The 15894-nt window shown below is 39.7% G+C and overlaps 1 protein-coding gene across 2 annotated transcripts in view; it reads right to left on the reverse strand.

Moving 5' to 3' along the window:
- The window catches only part of MED23 (mediator complex subunit 23), a 33860-nt gene extending 18842 nt beyond the window's left edge, over window positions 1-15018 (reverse strand). The window contains exons 1-11 of one of the 2 annotated variants that reach the window (XM_053459256.1): window positions 14812-15018; window positions 13574-13605; window positions 13386-13473; window positions 13045-13169; window positions 12510-12621; window positions 8127-8225; window positions 7830-7931; window positions 7150-7219; window positions 6695-6807; window positions 5005-5100; window positions 4450-4467 (exon numbers count right to left, since the gene is read on the reverse strand). In XM_053459256.1, coding sequence (XP_053315231.1) covers window positions 4450-4467; window positions 5005-5100; window positions 6695-6807; window positions 7150-7219; window positions 7830-7931; window positions 8127-8225; window positions 12510-12621; window positions 13045-13169; window positions 13386-13473; window positions 13574-13605; window positions 14812-14850 — 894 coding nt within the window. In that variant the 5' untranslated portion in view covers window positions 14851-15018. The remainder of the gene's footprint in view (window positions 1-4449; window positions 4468-5004; window positions 5101-6694; window positions 6808-7149; window positions 7220-7829; window positions 7932-8126; window positions 8226-12509; window positions 12622-13044; window positions 13170-13385; window positions 13474-13573; window positions 13606-14811) is intronic. The other variant, XM_053459257.1, reaches the window with a different exon arrangement.
- Window positions 15019-15894: the final 876 nt, after the last annotated feature.

The raw sequence follows: 15894 nt of genomic DNA on the forward strand, positions 1-15894 counted from the left end.
ATCTTACTTATTCAATGCATACATTTTATTGGCTATAAAAGCAACAATGTATATTTGAATATTCAGGACATCGTATGTGCAACATTCCAGTGACAATCTTTTTTATTCATGGGTAAAATGTACTTTTGTAGAAAGTAAATTTTACACAGAATTAAACAATGTTTTGGGTAAACATTATTATTCTGATTGCATTTTTCAGGAGGGATTAAAAGAAAGAAAAATAAAACAAATTTACATACAGCTATGAAATTTGGTAACAGCGAAAATGTGCAACTGTTACTAAAATGCAGCTTCCATTAAAACCTTTACACAAAAGAAAGAGGTGAAAAAAAGCAGCTTGATGCCAAAACATGTCCCTTTCCGCAGGCAAAGTTAAGAGTATATATTTTCACTCAAAACGATATACACAACACTAAAAAGAAAACCTTTAACATTTAACCAAATTCAGAGAGAACAAAAAAAATGAATATTAAACTCAGTTCTTTTGCTGGACTGCATATGTGTCATCTTTTACCGTTAAAAGTAGATTTTACAAAAATTTTCATTTTAAATGTGTGGTATTGACAAACATTTGTCATGCTCTGCCAGCGGAAAAACAAAACTGAAAAATGCAATGCTAACAGCGTTTTAGTATGTCATGCCACGACAAAGAATAATGGGTAGCTTTCACGGACTAACTGAAATGCAGCCATCAAGTCAGGCCAAAAAATAGCAATATGGACACAACATTCAGTCATACTCAATCTGTGGTACTCAAGCCACTGGCAGTTCTTTAACAGTTTCTACGTGGCTCCTAGAATCCTTAGTGTACGTTATAATTTAGCCCTATTTCTCAAGCAGGTCGGAATGCATCTAACAAAGTCTGCGGCAGGTACTGCGAATAGAAAGATAAAATCATACTTGAGTACATCCGCCGTTTCTGTTTGAAATTGGATTCGACACCTTAAATGCAAGTTCCATTTGTCATAAACATTAAATCTCAATTTTAAAAAAAAAAAGAAAAAAAACAGAAAAAAATAATTATATCCTTGTCTAAAGTTTTCCTTACTCCTGGTGATTTTGCAAGTGTGCAAAATATTTTTTCTGTGATGCATGTACTTTAGAACATCATCATTAAAGTTAAATATTTTACACTTAAAAATGGCGTGTAGCTTTGATCTTGGGTATGGCATTAGTCTTATACCCCTTTGGCCCTTCCAAAAAGTGAGGGGAAGTATTCTTTTTACTGCTGGGATCACTGTGTTGGTAACTACCGCAACACAACACTCATTTTATACATAATCCTTTGCATAATTGTTTGAGTATAACTTCCACTCACTGCTTACAAGGATCTGAGTTCCTTAAGTTAAAGTTTTGTGAACTAGATGCAGTTTAATTTGGTAGAGGCAATCCAAAACGCAGGCAGTCGCAGATCACTAAAGGCATCTGTAAGCCTTCAAAAGTAGAAAGTACAATACAGTAACTAAACTGATGCCATAGAGGAAAAAGAAAAATCAAGCCTAAATTGAGCATTGGAAGCTGCTTGTGACTGTGAAATTGACAAAGTTTGAGTAAAACTGGCACAACACACTAATAATTCAAGACACAACACAAACATTTGAGAAAAAAAAAAACCACACACACACACACCTCACAACTGCTATCTAGCGTGCAAAAACTAGCATGTACAGGGCTTGAAATTCACTAGTCCTGCACATCCAGAAAGAGGGAAGGGGGAGTATGGGTGTAACACAAGCTGCTATCAAATATTCTGTACATTAAAACAAATTTAGCACAAAAACAGAAGAGGTTTTGGCATTTTTCTTATTAAATCCAATTCTATATTCTTTACGTGTCATATGGTACAGAGATCACGTATGCTAACAAACCTACTACACTCAAAAAATAATAACCATTAACAGAAATATAAAAGAAACAGTTCAAAATATTAGAAATAGTAGAAAATTATTAAAAAAATAGTATATGTCAATAAAGACTAAATAGCAGTTTCCTGAAACACAAATTTTAACTACTGCAGATTCCGCCATAAGCAGAATCTGGAAGTCTGAGCGGAGAACTGGAAGAAGTCCCTACCCATTTTCTCTGCATTTGTAAGAACTGGTGCTCTAGGTAAACGGCACATCTTATGGGAATAAAATGGGAGATAGATCAGGAGTATGGAGAATATAAATAGCCTTCTAAAAATAAAAATATCTTTGAACAAATTTGAGCTACATATTAATGGTATTCTTAAGGCCTACTTAAAGTATGAATGTACCAGCGAACATAAGAACAGGACAGCAATAGCAGCGATGGTTTTCTTGGACCAATATTGCAAATGGTGAAAAGTCATCGAAGTCAAGAATAAATAAAAACTAGTTACAACAAAAAAGAAAAACATAAATAAGCTAAAATACTACTATTTCCAATGTTCACTTGTTAAGACAATATTTGGTTATATCAGTTATATCAGAAGGCTGTGGACAAATTGGGAATTGCCAGATATAAAAAAGAAAAAAGGTGAATCCTTCCCGGAGAAAAAAATCTCAAGAAAAAAAAATCTAGGAAGCAAGGGATGGAAAGCTGTTTATTAATCAATTAGTTTGGTCTTAGTCACTATTAGCATATACAATGTAAGCTTGCGAGAGTATGTTGTCCAACCTCTAAAGATTTATGCCTGATAAATGAAGAGCTGGAGAACTACTGTGAACGTGTTCTTGATATGGACCATGTTTTGGGAAGGCCTCAGCTCAATTAAACATAAATGCAATCTCTCACGTTTTTGACAAAAAGCTCCAGAAATCAGAACCAATTACCAAGACCCAGGTAAGGATTTTATCGAGGGAGAAAGGGTGAAGTGGTGTTTGGTCCTGCTCACTCCCTGATCCTCTCAAGTCTATATTTGGATACCTTCATTACATAACACTACTATGACTCTTACCAACCTCCCATAATGCCCATGAGAGGGTGAATCTGGGCAGTTTGTGATTACTGAGATCATGGGGCATTCAGTCCAGTTTGGGAACAAAATGCTCCAGAAGGTGTCCTTTACGTTGAAGAAGAACATTTTAAAGTTAACGCAAAATGGAGTACCAGCAACTGTGACTTTTAATATGTGGTTGGTACATGGCCTGACAGCTCTTCCTGTTAAAATAGACATCCCACCATGGTAACAAACGTAAAAAAAACAAAATGAAAAAAAAAACTGTGCTGTATTTAAGTGTTTCCCTATCACACATTTGTATTAAGTTTAAATAACTAATACACAGCAACAATTTTTGGCTTACTACTATTCTGCTTTAACAGGTTTTAAAAGTTCAGTGCTTTAACAGGTTTTCAAAGTTCAGTGGTGCCTGATGCAGAAAGCAGAGTAGGGATTTGTCCATCTGCTCTATTGAACCCATTGCTTATTGTTAACAGTTTTAATGTTGTGCGTACTTGTTAGTAATCTTACACAATGTATCCTGTTTAGGAGTAATGCATACCTCCCAACTCAAACTGTCAAAGGTTAGTTATTTTAAGGTATGTGGCTATGACTCTGGCTTTACTGAGACATATGTAATCTATTGATAATTATTTATTTACACAATTTAATATTTAAACACATTTTCTGATGCACATTAGTGTAACTTTTAGGGCAGTAAAACACAGTGATACACTCATAACCACTACACATCCTGTGCTCACAGAAAAAAAGTAGTGGAAGGAAGAAAACAGAGAGGTTGAGGTCTAAAGAGGGACTGCTTCTTCTAAAAGGGAACACTTGGGGAGAAGGGTAATGAGATGCTGGAAAGATAACCCTTGCCTTGGACGTATCTCCTACAAGAAGTGGGAGACTGGTTTTACATTTTACATAGATTACTGCAATCTATTTCTGTCTATCCCTCTCTACGGTCTATATATGTATATATATATGTTAAGGATTTACGATACATAAGAAACGTACTCACTTGAACATGAGTTGAATGTGAGGCAACAAAGTCAAAAAAGTACCTCTCTCATAAGAGAAACCCTGTGGGGCTTATCCTTCATAATGTGTAATGCATTTCCTTCATGGTTGGTGGGATGTGACATCTTAAATCCTTAAGATTTTTTTGAAAACAAGCAAGGAAAACATCCAATAAAATGCTTCACCATCAAGAATACAGAAAAGCTTGAGTCAGCCACCTCGAAATTAGAAAAGCCACCACATAGGGCGAAAGGAAAGTAGGACGGAGGGGTAGATAGTTGCACGGTTTAGGCTTTGTGCTTAAAAGGATTAATGGATTAAAGAGAAAATGTTTTTTTATTTATTTTTACAGGGCTCTTAAGATGATTTTTTTTCTTACCTAAAAAGGTGTTGTTGGTATGTTGCGGTCCTATCAATTTCAAGCCCCGACCATGAGTATATACTCAATAACTGGGATCAGCGGCTACCAAACAGCCAGCAGCACGGTTAGTCACAATACAAGAAGAAGGTCGTGAACATACCTGAGCAATGTTCAAGGTCTAGAGCATTTGGAGGATGGGCAGGACAAGACAGAACAAAAATAAAGGAAGAAAAAAAAGAAAAGACAAAACAGTGACTATGAGGCCTGCCTCAAGACGCCCAAGGTCAGAGAATGCCCATCAATGGTGCTTAAGAAGGGAGGGGTGGGGTGGCTGTTAGTTTTAGTAGGCAATCGTTGGATGGAAGCCACAGGATACATTTTTGCAAGCCTAGGGCACGGTATGTTATGGAGTGCAGTAAGCTGGCAATGGGCACACTTGAGACTGGCCTTATAGGAGGGAGGGAAAAAAAGCAATGCAAAACAAAAATTAAACTTTTCCAATAACTACTTGATTCTAACATCTTCAAGGCAGTGCACACTGAACAAGGAGAAGAACAGTATTGTTTTAACATTGTAATGTAAAGGTCCTTTATGATACATTAAAATAAATGGGGGGGGGGCTATCCATACTGTTTTGTTCAGTTTGTTAGCAAAGAAAAAAGGTGGGAAAATAGAGCAGTATTTTCAGAGGAAGTGCTCTGGGGCACCGTAATACCTGCTTGTTTAGTCCCAGCATGTTGCACACCATGTCGCGAGAGTACGGCTGTTCCAGCACATATCTCAGGAGAGCCGTCTGTGGCTCAAATAAATCCTACAGGAAAAGGAAATAAAAAAAAAAGTGGGATTGAAGGTGCACTAATGTTTTTTGTCAAATTCAGCATCTCCATTGTAGTTTTTTTTATTATTATTACTAGTATCACTTAAAAACAGCCCATTAAAAAAATGATTTTCAATGTTTCTCTGCGAATACTTTAATTTTGAACATGCTTGTGCTAATGCCCCAGTGGTGTGACTCTGCAGTAGTAGGGAGGCAGGAAGACAGTGCTTATGTACCATAAAATCTCAGGTATAATATGCAGGCATAACTTTACACTCCACTTTGTAGTAAAAATTGTACTTGTGTATAATACGAACCCACCAGTTTAGGTCACTGCCTCATTGATCAGCAAATTATTACAAGATCATTTGTAAATCGACACGTTTAGGCCTCTGACATTGGTCAGTGAATCCGATCAAATGCATTACAAAAAGGGTTTGGAACAAAGGGTCCAAGAGAGGTGGGATACACAGGGGGTCAGACAACTGAAGCCGATGTATTTTAACATAGCTGTGCCTATTTTTGCATAGACTATCTGTCTCCTTCATAACTGGGTCATACAGGAAATCTCTGGAAAGAGGGGTTGGGTGAACCACTTTCTGGGAGGTACAAGGAATTCTGGGATGACTAGTTAGGGGCTGCAATAGAAAGAACAGTCTGAGAAAGAAGAGCACTGCGAACAGAAGCGCTGGGTCAGGAGACTCAGAACAAAGCTGTGCAAGATGGCGTTCGGGAGAATGTGCTTGAGTATCCCTTTTGTTTTGGATTATTATCAAATGTTTTCTGTATGTTATATGTTGTATTAACCTGTAACAGTGACCTAATGTAATATAAAGACCCATTTTCTATACGCTTGTATTTGTGCTTTATTCGTCACACATTCCCTAAAAGAATAAACCTGTAAGGGGTTCATAATTTCTTACATGTATTTAAGTGCAAGTTTCAGCATAGGATGTTAGAGTGCCAGGGGTGAGACTAAGGTTAGTGCAAGGGAGACGAGGGAGCCAGTACTGGAACTTACTGGCGGTAAGTATATCACATGCATGGAAATGTCCTTCACAGCATTTAGGTGGGGAAAGGGGGCAAATGCACATGGGGGATTCTGCAAAATCCTCCATGCATTTGCAAAAGGAACCACGATGCTATCATATGCATTAGTGTAAATGATGGCTGAAGTGACCCCCTTAAAACATATCCTGCATGCAGTCAGTTTTGAAAGATAAGTTTGCACATGTGTAAGCAATAACCATGGTGGCCAATTATGTGAACTGAAACTTACAACATGATTGATTATAAAAAGTTCTCAGTTATACATTTAAATATGGGGAATAACATCCATGAGCTCTAATTCGCCTAGAGTGCAAACACTCCACTGCTGTCAATATACAGAATGAAGGCAATGTTTTAAGACTCCAGAGGGGAGTCAATCAAATAGTTTAATTATTGTTTAAAAAGCCCTTTAGTTCTAACACAGTACACACAGAATAAAAGATATACGGTAATATCTCAAATTGCCCTTACTGTTTCAGGGGATAAAACTAGTACAACACATATTTCCAATGGTGCACAGCTGTTGGTGTAGTCTCACCTTGTCATAGGGCAAGAGTCCTTTCAGTGGAAAGCGCAAAGTAAGGGGGTCCAGTTTCCATGAATTACAGATGGCGCCAGAGTTGTTCACCACAGGCAAGAGACTGCAACGTCCTGCAAAAGTTGATCAGTTGACTGATTACCAAAAAAATGCCTGGTCAATGTACTTTCAATACCATTGGAAACAAGGTCAATTAATGAGACGTAAGGGTTTGTTAACTAAACTGTTAGTTGAGCTCAGATAAGCTGAAATGTCTGATATTAACTATATGCGGTCACCTTGACCCTTCTTGGCGAAGAAAGCCTAGGACAATAAACCGAATAATCATGACTTAGTAACTACTGCCTTTAAAATAATTGTATGTGAACATCCTTTACCCTATGTAAATGCCATTTATTTCACAACTTTTAAATGAACTAGTGTGTTTTTTGCCGGCTATAGGTTCATGTTCTTACCACAGATTGAATTGATCCGTGCTGTAGGTCGAAAGCTATCCACAAAGTCGGACACCAGATTACCCAGTAACTGGAAAAAGAAAGGATGGGGGGGACAAAGCTGAGCAAACCGCATTTGGTTCTTTGATGTTGATTTCTTTACCTAAAGCAGTGGTTTTGCTGCTTATACTCTCCACCTGTATTGAATGCATTTACCTTGGGTGGTGGCACCGCTGCTCTGCCATCTCCCCTACAACTGCTGTCCTCAATGTTGACCTTCACTAAACAAAGTCATACCCAAGCACTCTGAGACTTAAAAGTGTGCAGTCAAGCCCTCTATAGTGTAAATGGGCCGACTGGGGTCATTCAGGATCTCTCTTGTAACTGGCCCACTGAGCCGAGGCATACCAGGGGGCCTGGTTGCCCAGCAGTCAGGCCACAATACATTGCTGACCTCCTGCATTGGAGCACACACATTCTCTCCTAGCAGCTGGGATCAGGAGTAAACTGTGTCATGACACATCGATGTCATTTATTTTACTCCAAGAGGTATAATTAAGACGCTGTGGTCTCCAAGGATTCTTGAGACATTTGCAAAAAATGGAGTGCTCCAACAGAATCAAATCTGTACAGTTTATACTTAGGGTTTCCTCTCGTGATACACGAAAAAACAACTGTTATCTGACAGGATTAATGCTTACCCAGTGAGGGAGTTTCCCTTCCGGGTAAAGCTTGCGGATTTCGGTCACCGCAAAGTAGGCAGGGAGTAGACAGGCATTTCTCTCCAGGATGTAGGCTACAACCTGAAAGCACAAAAACATTTCTCAAAGCACAACGCTGAAAGTGCTGGAGTATAATAAAATGGAGAAAGTACATTGATGCCCTCCTAAAGAGATCTTATTATTTCTGTGTATATTTAAATACTTCTTTACTTTAAATGTTATTCGACACAAAAAAAAAGCATCATTACACTCATTACACGTAGATGTCATCTTTACCTCTCTTGCTGCTAGAAGCTGCTGTACAACAGCAGAACTGACAGTATTTGGAACAGTTTGGATTTTTTCCAGTATGACCTTTAACAGATCTCGCACACCCTGAGAAACAAAGAAAAACAAGCCAATCAACATACTCCATCTGTTGGTGTTCCAGCCATTGCCTCATTAAGCCCCACCGAGCGGGATGTTTTTCTGTTTTTTTGTGGTGATGTGGGGTTCAAATACCCAACAGGAAACACCAACAAGAAACCATGCAAACTGAATGTGTTAAGGCTATGTTTCTAGCTGATGCATAGTTTGCTGTCTCTGATACTACCATGTAACTCCCTGCACCTGGACCACTGCAATACGATGTCAATTTGATAAGAAGCAACACAAATATTTTCAGTACACTAATCAAATAAATTCACAGATCAAACGGCCAGAAGAACAGGACGTAAAGTTGGGTAAACAGGATCAAGTACAAGCGCTGGTTGTCTCACTGGAGACAAAGCGTTTAACAGATACCTAAAACTGTTTACCCTGTTGAATTGTATACATTTTCGCTTGTTTGACAGCACAATATTCTAGAGATCACTGTATACAATCAATGTAATAAAAATGGAGCTATTGTGATGGTTAACTGAACCATAAGTCATAACAATGGTCATTTTGACCATCTAATAATGTTAAGCACATTCACTCTTGTAGTCTTTTTCCAGTGACATAAGTAAATCAAAATAACATCCAAAAACTGTAACAAGTCTGCTATCCCATTATTCAATTTTTGTTTTCATAGAGAGAAAAACAATACAATAAACAAGTCGTATGTAGAAATTTTCCATTCAGAAACCTCACAGACTTATGTAATTCATATCTTATCAACACTTGCATGACACAGACATTATTCACGTTACATGTACTCCATGAACACAAGTACACTGTGGATGACACGCAACACTGATAGCAGGCAATTCTGTTTTGAAAAGTTTATGGTTAGTGTTTTAAGGCTATTTACATTTGTCAATATAACAATAAATTTGTATTATATTATTAAAAAACCTATATAGATCATGAAAAATGGAGCCCTTTAATCAGGCCCGGACTGGCCATCGGGCACACCGGGCATTTGCCCGGTGGGCCGGGCCGGGCCGGGGCTGCGGCCGGGCCAGCCAGGGCCGGATTGACTTAGGGGCTAATGGAGCTGCAGCTCCAGGCCCCTACCTTAAAATACGCCCAGTCAGGACCGGACTGACTGGGCCTATGCGGTCGTCCTTAACACAGGGCAAAAGGGGCACCTGCCCCTTAAGCCTGCAGCAACTACGACCGGGCCCGCTACTTACTGGCAGACGCGCACGAGCAGCGTCCCTTCCACGGCCAGGGGGACGCAGGAATCCAACAGAGCCATGTGACGTACGTGACGTACGTCACATGACCCTGCTGTGCGTCTGCTTCCCCTGTGCAGATCCGCGGAAGTCTGCGAGCGGCGTGTGCATCATCGGTTCAGGTAAGGGGGTGAGGGAGGCTGTATGGTGTATGTGAGATTGAATGAAAGAGTGAATTAATGAGTATCTGTGAAGGAGTGAGTGAATGAATGTTTGTGAATGAGTATATGTAAATCAGTATCTGAATGAGGGAATTAATGAGTATCAATGTATGAATGAATATCTGTGAATTAGTGAATAAATATTTGTGAACAAGTGAATGAATATGTGTGTGTGATAGCATGGATGTGTAAGGGGGGGCAAAGTTGCCACAGGCAGGCTGTTTTGGTGGCAAAGTTGCCACAGGCAGGCTGTTTTGGTGGCAAAGTTGCCACAGGCAGGCTGTTTTGGTGGCAAAGTTGCCACAGGCAGGCTGTTTTGGTGGCAAAGTTGCCACAGGTAGGCTGTTATGGGGGCAAAGATGCCACAGGCAGGCTGAGTGAAACCGTCTGTGGAAACCCTCCGGATGCGGGTGTCAGTGTGGCAAAGCCTGTCCTGGTGTTTGTGATTGAGTGTCAGTGTGGCAGAGCCTGTCCTGGTGTGTGTGTGTTTGGGTGTCGGTGTGGCAGAGCCTGTCCTGGTGTGTGTGTATGTGTGTGGGTGTCAGTGTGGCAGAGCCTGTCCTGGTGTGTGTTTGTGTATGGGTGTTGGTGTGACAGAGCCTGTCCTGTTGTGTGTGTGTGTTTGGGTGTCGGTGTGACAGAGCCTGTCCTGTTGTGTGTGTGTTTGGGTGTCGGTGTGACAGAGCCTGTCCTGTTGTGTGTGTGTGTGTTTGGGTGTCGGTGTGCCTGTCCAGAGCCTGTCCTGGTGTGTGTCTGGGTGTCAGTGTGGCAGAGCCTGTCCTTACGTGTGTGTCTGGGTGTCAGTGTGGCAGAGCCTGTCCTGATGTGTGTGTTCGGGTGTCAGTGTGGCAGAGCCTGTCCTAGTGTGTGTGTGTGTGTTTGGGTGTTGGTGTGGCAGAGCCTGTCCTGGTGTGTGTGTACGAACACAGAAAAGAACCCCAGCACTCCAATCAGCTTCCAATCCTTAGGTGTGGGAAAAGCCTGTCCTGGTGTGTGTGTTTGGTTATCTGTTTCCTTAATTTACAGTGGGAACTATTTCATTTTAACTTATCCAGAGATAAAATGCCCTCCTGAATTTGTAGTGACTTCAGGGGACAAAACATTCAAGGCCCTGAAATCACCCTGAAATAGTGGAAAAGATAAGGTATTGTGTTATTTACTGTGGCTTCAGGCTTCCCATGTTGAATGATGTATATGTATGTACATATATGTTTTTTCATAAAAATGGGCTGCTCAGTCTGAAATGCCCGGGCTTATTTTTTGTCCCAGTCCAGGCCTGCCTTTAATCATCTTAAAGAAAGCCGCCCCCCCCCCATTAATGGTTTGCTTAGGTGCCTTTACAATCTAACACTGCCCTTGATCATGTAACTTGGTTGGATACCCAATTTTCTAAAACAATGAAAAGACAATAAAAACCGTTATCAAAGGAAATGAGCTAAAGAGCTGTGCTGTAATAGGTAATCAGAAACTTGAGTTAGATTTACTTATAGTTCTTTAAATATATCCTACTCGTCAGTTAAATTGAGTGCCATTTGAGAACAAGATGCCTTATTTCTACAGATTCTCTAGGTTATCAAAGAGCAAGAAAGCATTGAGAAAATGCTGTACAGTAAAACGTGTGATCAGTATATCTAAATGTGCAAGGTACATCTTCATGTGTAATGTGGCTCAGTGACTCATTTATGGTGTTGGTTTACTTTATAAACAACCACTGTGTGCTGGTTTTTCATAGCTGTATGCACTAACATGGACAATATTTTAGCTTCTTAACATCCTGATGTTTGAATTTTACATGTAAGTCCCAGGAAATGATGTCTAAATGAAAATTGGATTCTTCCAGAGGGTTACTAACATGCACTTTCCCGGTAGACACTACTGAATAAGCTTATGCGGAGTATTAACCTGTAAAAACTTTGTTTGTTATCACTATATAGATTAATAGAAACATAGAATTTGACTGCAGCTAAGAGCCAGCCTATCTAGTCTTGCTGGTCTTCCTAATGTAAACACTCAAAAGAATCGATCCAAATTATGAATATGTTTCTTGCATTTACAATGCAGAATATAAAATAGATGCGGTAGTGACCTTTGCCCTAATGCACACACTATAAGGACAAAAACATAGGGACACGTGACTATTACACCAACGGACTTGGTATGATATTACATTCTAAATACATAGAAATATCTAGTTGGTCCTCACCTTTACAGCTACAATAGCTCCCATTATTCTGGGAAGGCTTTCCATAAGATTTTGGAGAGTTTCTGTGGGGATTTTTGCCTGTTTATTAAGTAGAGCATTTGTGAGGTCAGGCACTGATATTGGACGAGAAGGTCTGACTCGCAATCTCTGCTCCAGTTCATCCCAAAGGTGTTCAATGGGGTTGAGGTCAGGGCGGCTCTCAGACAAGTTCTCCCACACCAAGCTCAATCAACTCCTTATGGACCTGGCTTTGTGCACTAGGGCACACTGGAAAAGGGCCTTCCTCAAACTGTTCCCACAAAGTTGGAAGCATAGTATTGTCCTGGTATGTTGCCTCCACCATACCACAAACCTCAAAAAGGCTCTACTGGATGAATGGGCAAAATTTCCCACAGAAACACTTGAAAAATCTTGTATTAAGAATGTCATGTCAAAAAAGTCTGTGTTGGTGTAATGATCAGGTGTCCCAATACTTTTGTTCATTTAGTGTACATGAGCTGTTCAGTTCTTAACTAATAAGCTATAGAGATGGATGTGACAGACATAATCAATGTGTTGCTGATGGGACAAGTAATACAATCAGAGCAAAATGTGTTTTCTATTTATCAAAAAAACAACAAAAAATGTAATTTTGGTCAGTTATACTAGTATATACCTTGTAATCGACTCCACCGATAATTTTCCGGACCAGTTTAAACGTTAATACCCAGAGTTGAGTCCTTTCCCATTCCAGCGTGTCAGAGTTAACCAGCGACTCACAGACCAATCTATAAAATGATTAAGAAGTGAAAGCATTTCAGGTTCTAATTCACAATAGGTACCAGCAGTATCCAAACTATTTGAGGACAATGTGATTTAAACAGACATCCGCCATGCACAGGGGTTGTCATAGGTTGTCAGAGAGAGAGAGAGAGAGAGAGAAAGAAAGAACATGTGCGCAAAAAAAATATATCTTTCCCTATTTTCTACAAATAGGTTTCCAAAGGCCATTACTGGTATGAATGAGGCAACTTAAAATAAGTAAAATTACTGTTTGCTGAAAAAAATTATCCGAACACCTCTTCTATTCCATAGTTTCACAATGGATTTACGGAGGTACCATGGAGACATAATTTAGTTAACTGCCTGCTACATACTTGTATTTTGTTTTATTCTCCATATTTTTATTACACTGCACACAGTGAACATACCTGGGAGGAAGTAGTCCGGTTTCTACAGCCATTGCTAGACAGTCGTAAAGGAAGGAAATTCTTTTTGGGCTGTGCTGTCCATGAATAAAGCGTACAATCCACTGGACACATTGTTCATGGGAATCCTAAGTACAAAAAAAACAAAATAACATTTAAAAAAAAATATATCAAATGTGAATAAATGTACAGAAGTATATTTCTGCTTATTTAGCACCAATAGATTAGTGCTAATTGTGATTAGTGCTTTATAGTGCAATACAACCCAAGTACATTCATATAAGAAGTATTGTAACGGTGTAAATTTTTTTATGGAAATTTAACAGCATATGTTCGTTTCATACCTGAGGGAGGACACTCCAAAACTGTCTAAAGCCACCAAGGCAACTTATTAGTTTTGTTCTCTCATCTTCATTTGAGTCCATAAACATACTGTGACAAAAAGAAAAGAAAAATAGCACATATTTATAAGCACAGCTAAACAAAACAAAAACAAACAGACTTTAAAGAAAATAATGCACAGATGACTTACCCAGCAAAGGCCTCCTCAATGGCTTCTGTTTTCTGTGAAACACAAAAAAAGCACATTTGGATAACCGAATTTGAAACAACACATGATTTCAATTACGCTACATTCATTTTTAGGCATCTTATTTATCATTTTTGTAAGATGCTTTCGTAAACCACATCTGTATCACTTGTTTAAAAAAAAAAAAAAAAATCATACCTTCCAACATTTGCTATAGTTAGAGAGGTACACTTGTGAAAAGGAAACCATCACAAACAGTCTGCTTCACAAACATATATGCAAGTTGTGTGATAGCCATGCTAATCCTGGTAGAATACACCACACACCTAATCATCGGAAATGTCACATGGACTTAGGGTTGCCACCTGCTGCTGAGCCATTTCCTGGTCACTCCTTGAGAGGCTGTGCCAGGAGTTGTGGTTTGGCCATGGACATGGTTTTACCACTGACAGCTAGAATGATTGGTTTAGTAAAGGAAAATGAGATGAGGTGATAGAAGACATGAGAAGGTTAGCGATGAGACAATAGCATGGTGATAAAGAGACGCAGAAGAGAAAGATTAGGCAGGAAAAGTGGAAAAAGTAGGAGAGAACAAGGACAAAAGAGGAGAGATAAAGCAGAGAAAAGGACAGAAGAGAGAGAAAGGAGAGAGGATACTCATCATATGGTCACTCTTCTAGTACTTCATTGGTAAATCTGAGATTTGGCACTTTAGTCCATGTGACAATTTAAACATGAATTTAATTTTCTATGCTATAATACAGTTTCCCTATTTCATTCCCAAGCAAAGCAATTCACTAGCCCCACAAAAGGTGGAAAAACTAATTGCCAGAAACACTGGTTTAAAACATCTATGAAAGTCATCACAACCCCTATGTCCATAAATGACATGTACCGGTATAGAAATCCATTGTCTGACCAGCTAAGATAGACTGCAGTTTGCATATAAACACATCTGCTAACGTAAAGCAACATATCTTCACAGATTAATAAACTACACGCTGTTATATGTTCATCCATTACACAAGTTACCTAAATTCATGGGGGTTAAACATGTGCAACAGTGTATAATTTTCAAGCAGGGTAAGCAGTAAGTAAATAAGTGCGGGGTGCATTGCTTCCTCTGGCACCTGATGAGTAAACAAAACTGCAAAATACTACAGAGGCTACGGTATTCACAGATTATGTTTACACGAGCTCATTATAAATGGAACCGGAGTAATTAAATATGTGGGTCTTACCACTACCTCCTCGAAGATACTTTGCAGTTGGGTCTCCATGATGGTGGGTTGTGTAGGAACACAGTGTGTGTGTTCGCACAACAGACGCAAGTACAAGCGCTTCACACACTAGAGGTTGGTGCACATGGTGTCCGAATGAAAACTTTAAAATAGAATATGACTACATCATTATCTTAACATGTACAGAGAAAAGAGAGTCAATTGTCTCTTTTGCCTCCGGGTCAAACTGGTGCAGCAGATATTTCGTTCCCCAGAAACCAGTGACTTCCGTTACGATCACGGTACCTGGACCAGTACGCGTGCGCACTTGGAATGGTCGCGGTGCGATGCCGTCCTGTCGTGAGGAATAGAAAGTGAAACCTGTATGAGAGATCGGAGTGACGAGTGCTTTGCGTCGCAACATTCTATCTCGGTCGGGACAATTTCTGTCATGTTCTGGGGGCAAAAGTCGTGATCCAGAAAGCTTGAAAAGCAGCAACAAAAAAAGCGTGCTGAAATTAATAAAACATACCTTCCGAGTGTCCCTTAGCTCAAGTGAAACGTTAATGCCTTCGAAATTTGATAGGATTCTGTCCTCTGTTTCCTGGGTAAGACAGGAGAAAATGTACTTACAAACTGCACAGCAAAAGGGCACTTCATTCATTATATGCACTTTAATGCTGCCTTTTTTTGCGTCGTCCCCAGTGCCGTATTCTAGATATAGCTGACTAGGCCCTGGGCGGCAGGTCCAAGGGGGGACAGCAGCCATTCTGACCGATAGACCTATTATAGAAACTGCACTACTCAGTTGGCTTGTTAAAAGGCAGAACAACAGAGTTTGCTTCCGAGCTGCTCTTACTTTAAAAGTGGAGCCCTGCGATATGATGTCATATACTGAAACCCAGTAGAAAGGACAGAGTCGGCCCTGTCCTGTTTAGGTCCAGGGCAGCGCCAAACGTAAATATGCCACTGATTGTCCTTTTTTGCAAATGCATGAGGGTCTAAGCTTCTAGATTGTAAAATCATTTGAGCCGGGCCCAACTTACCTTTTTTATGGAAGTCAAGTCTTATGCACTGCTTGTCATGTCCTGCATAACCATTTTA

Source organism: Spea bombifrons, chromosome 3 (genome assembly GCF_027358695.1).
Source record: "Spea bombifrons isolate aSpeBom1 chromosome 3, aSpeBom1.2.pri, whole genome shotgun sequence".
In the NCBI taxonomy this organism is placed as follows: Eukaryota; Metazoa; Chordata; class Amphibia; order Anura; family Pelobatidae; genus Spea; species Spea bombifrons.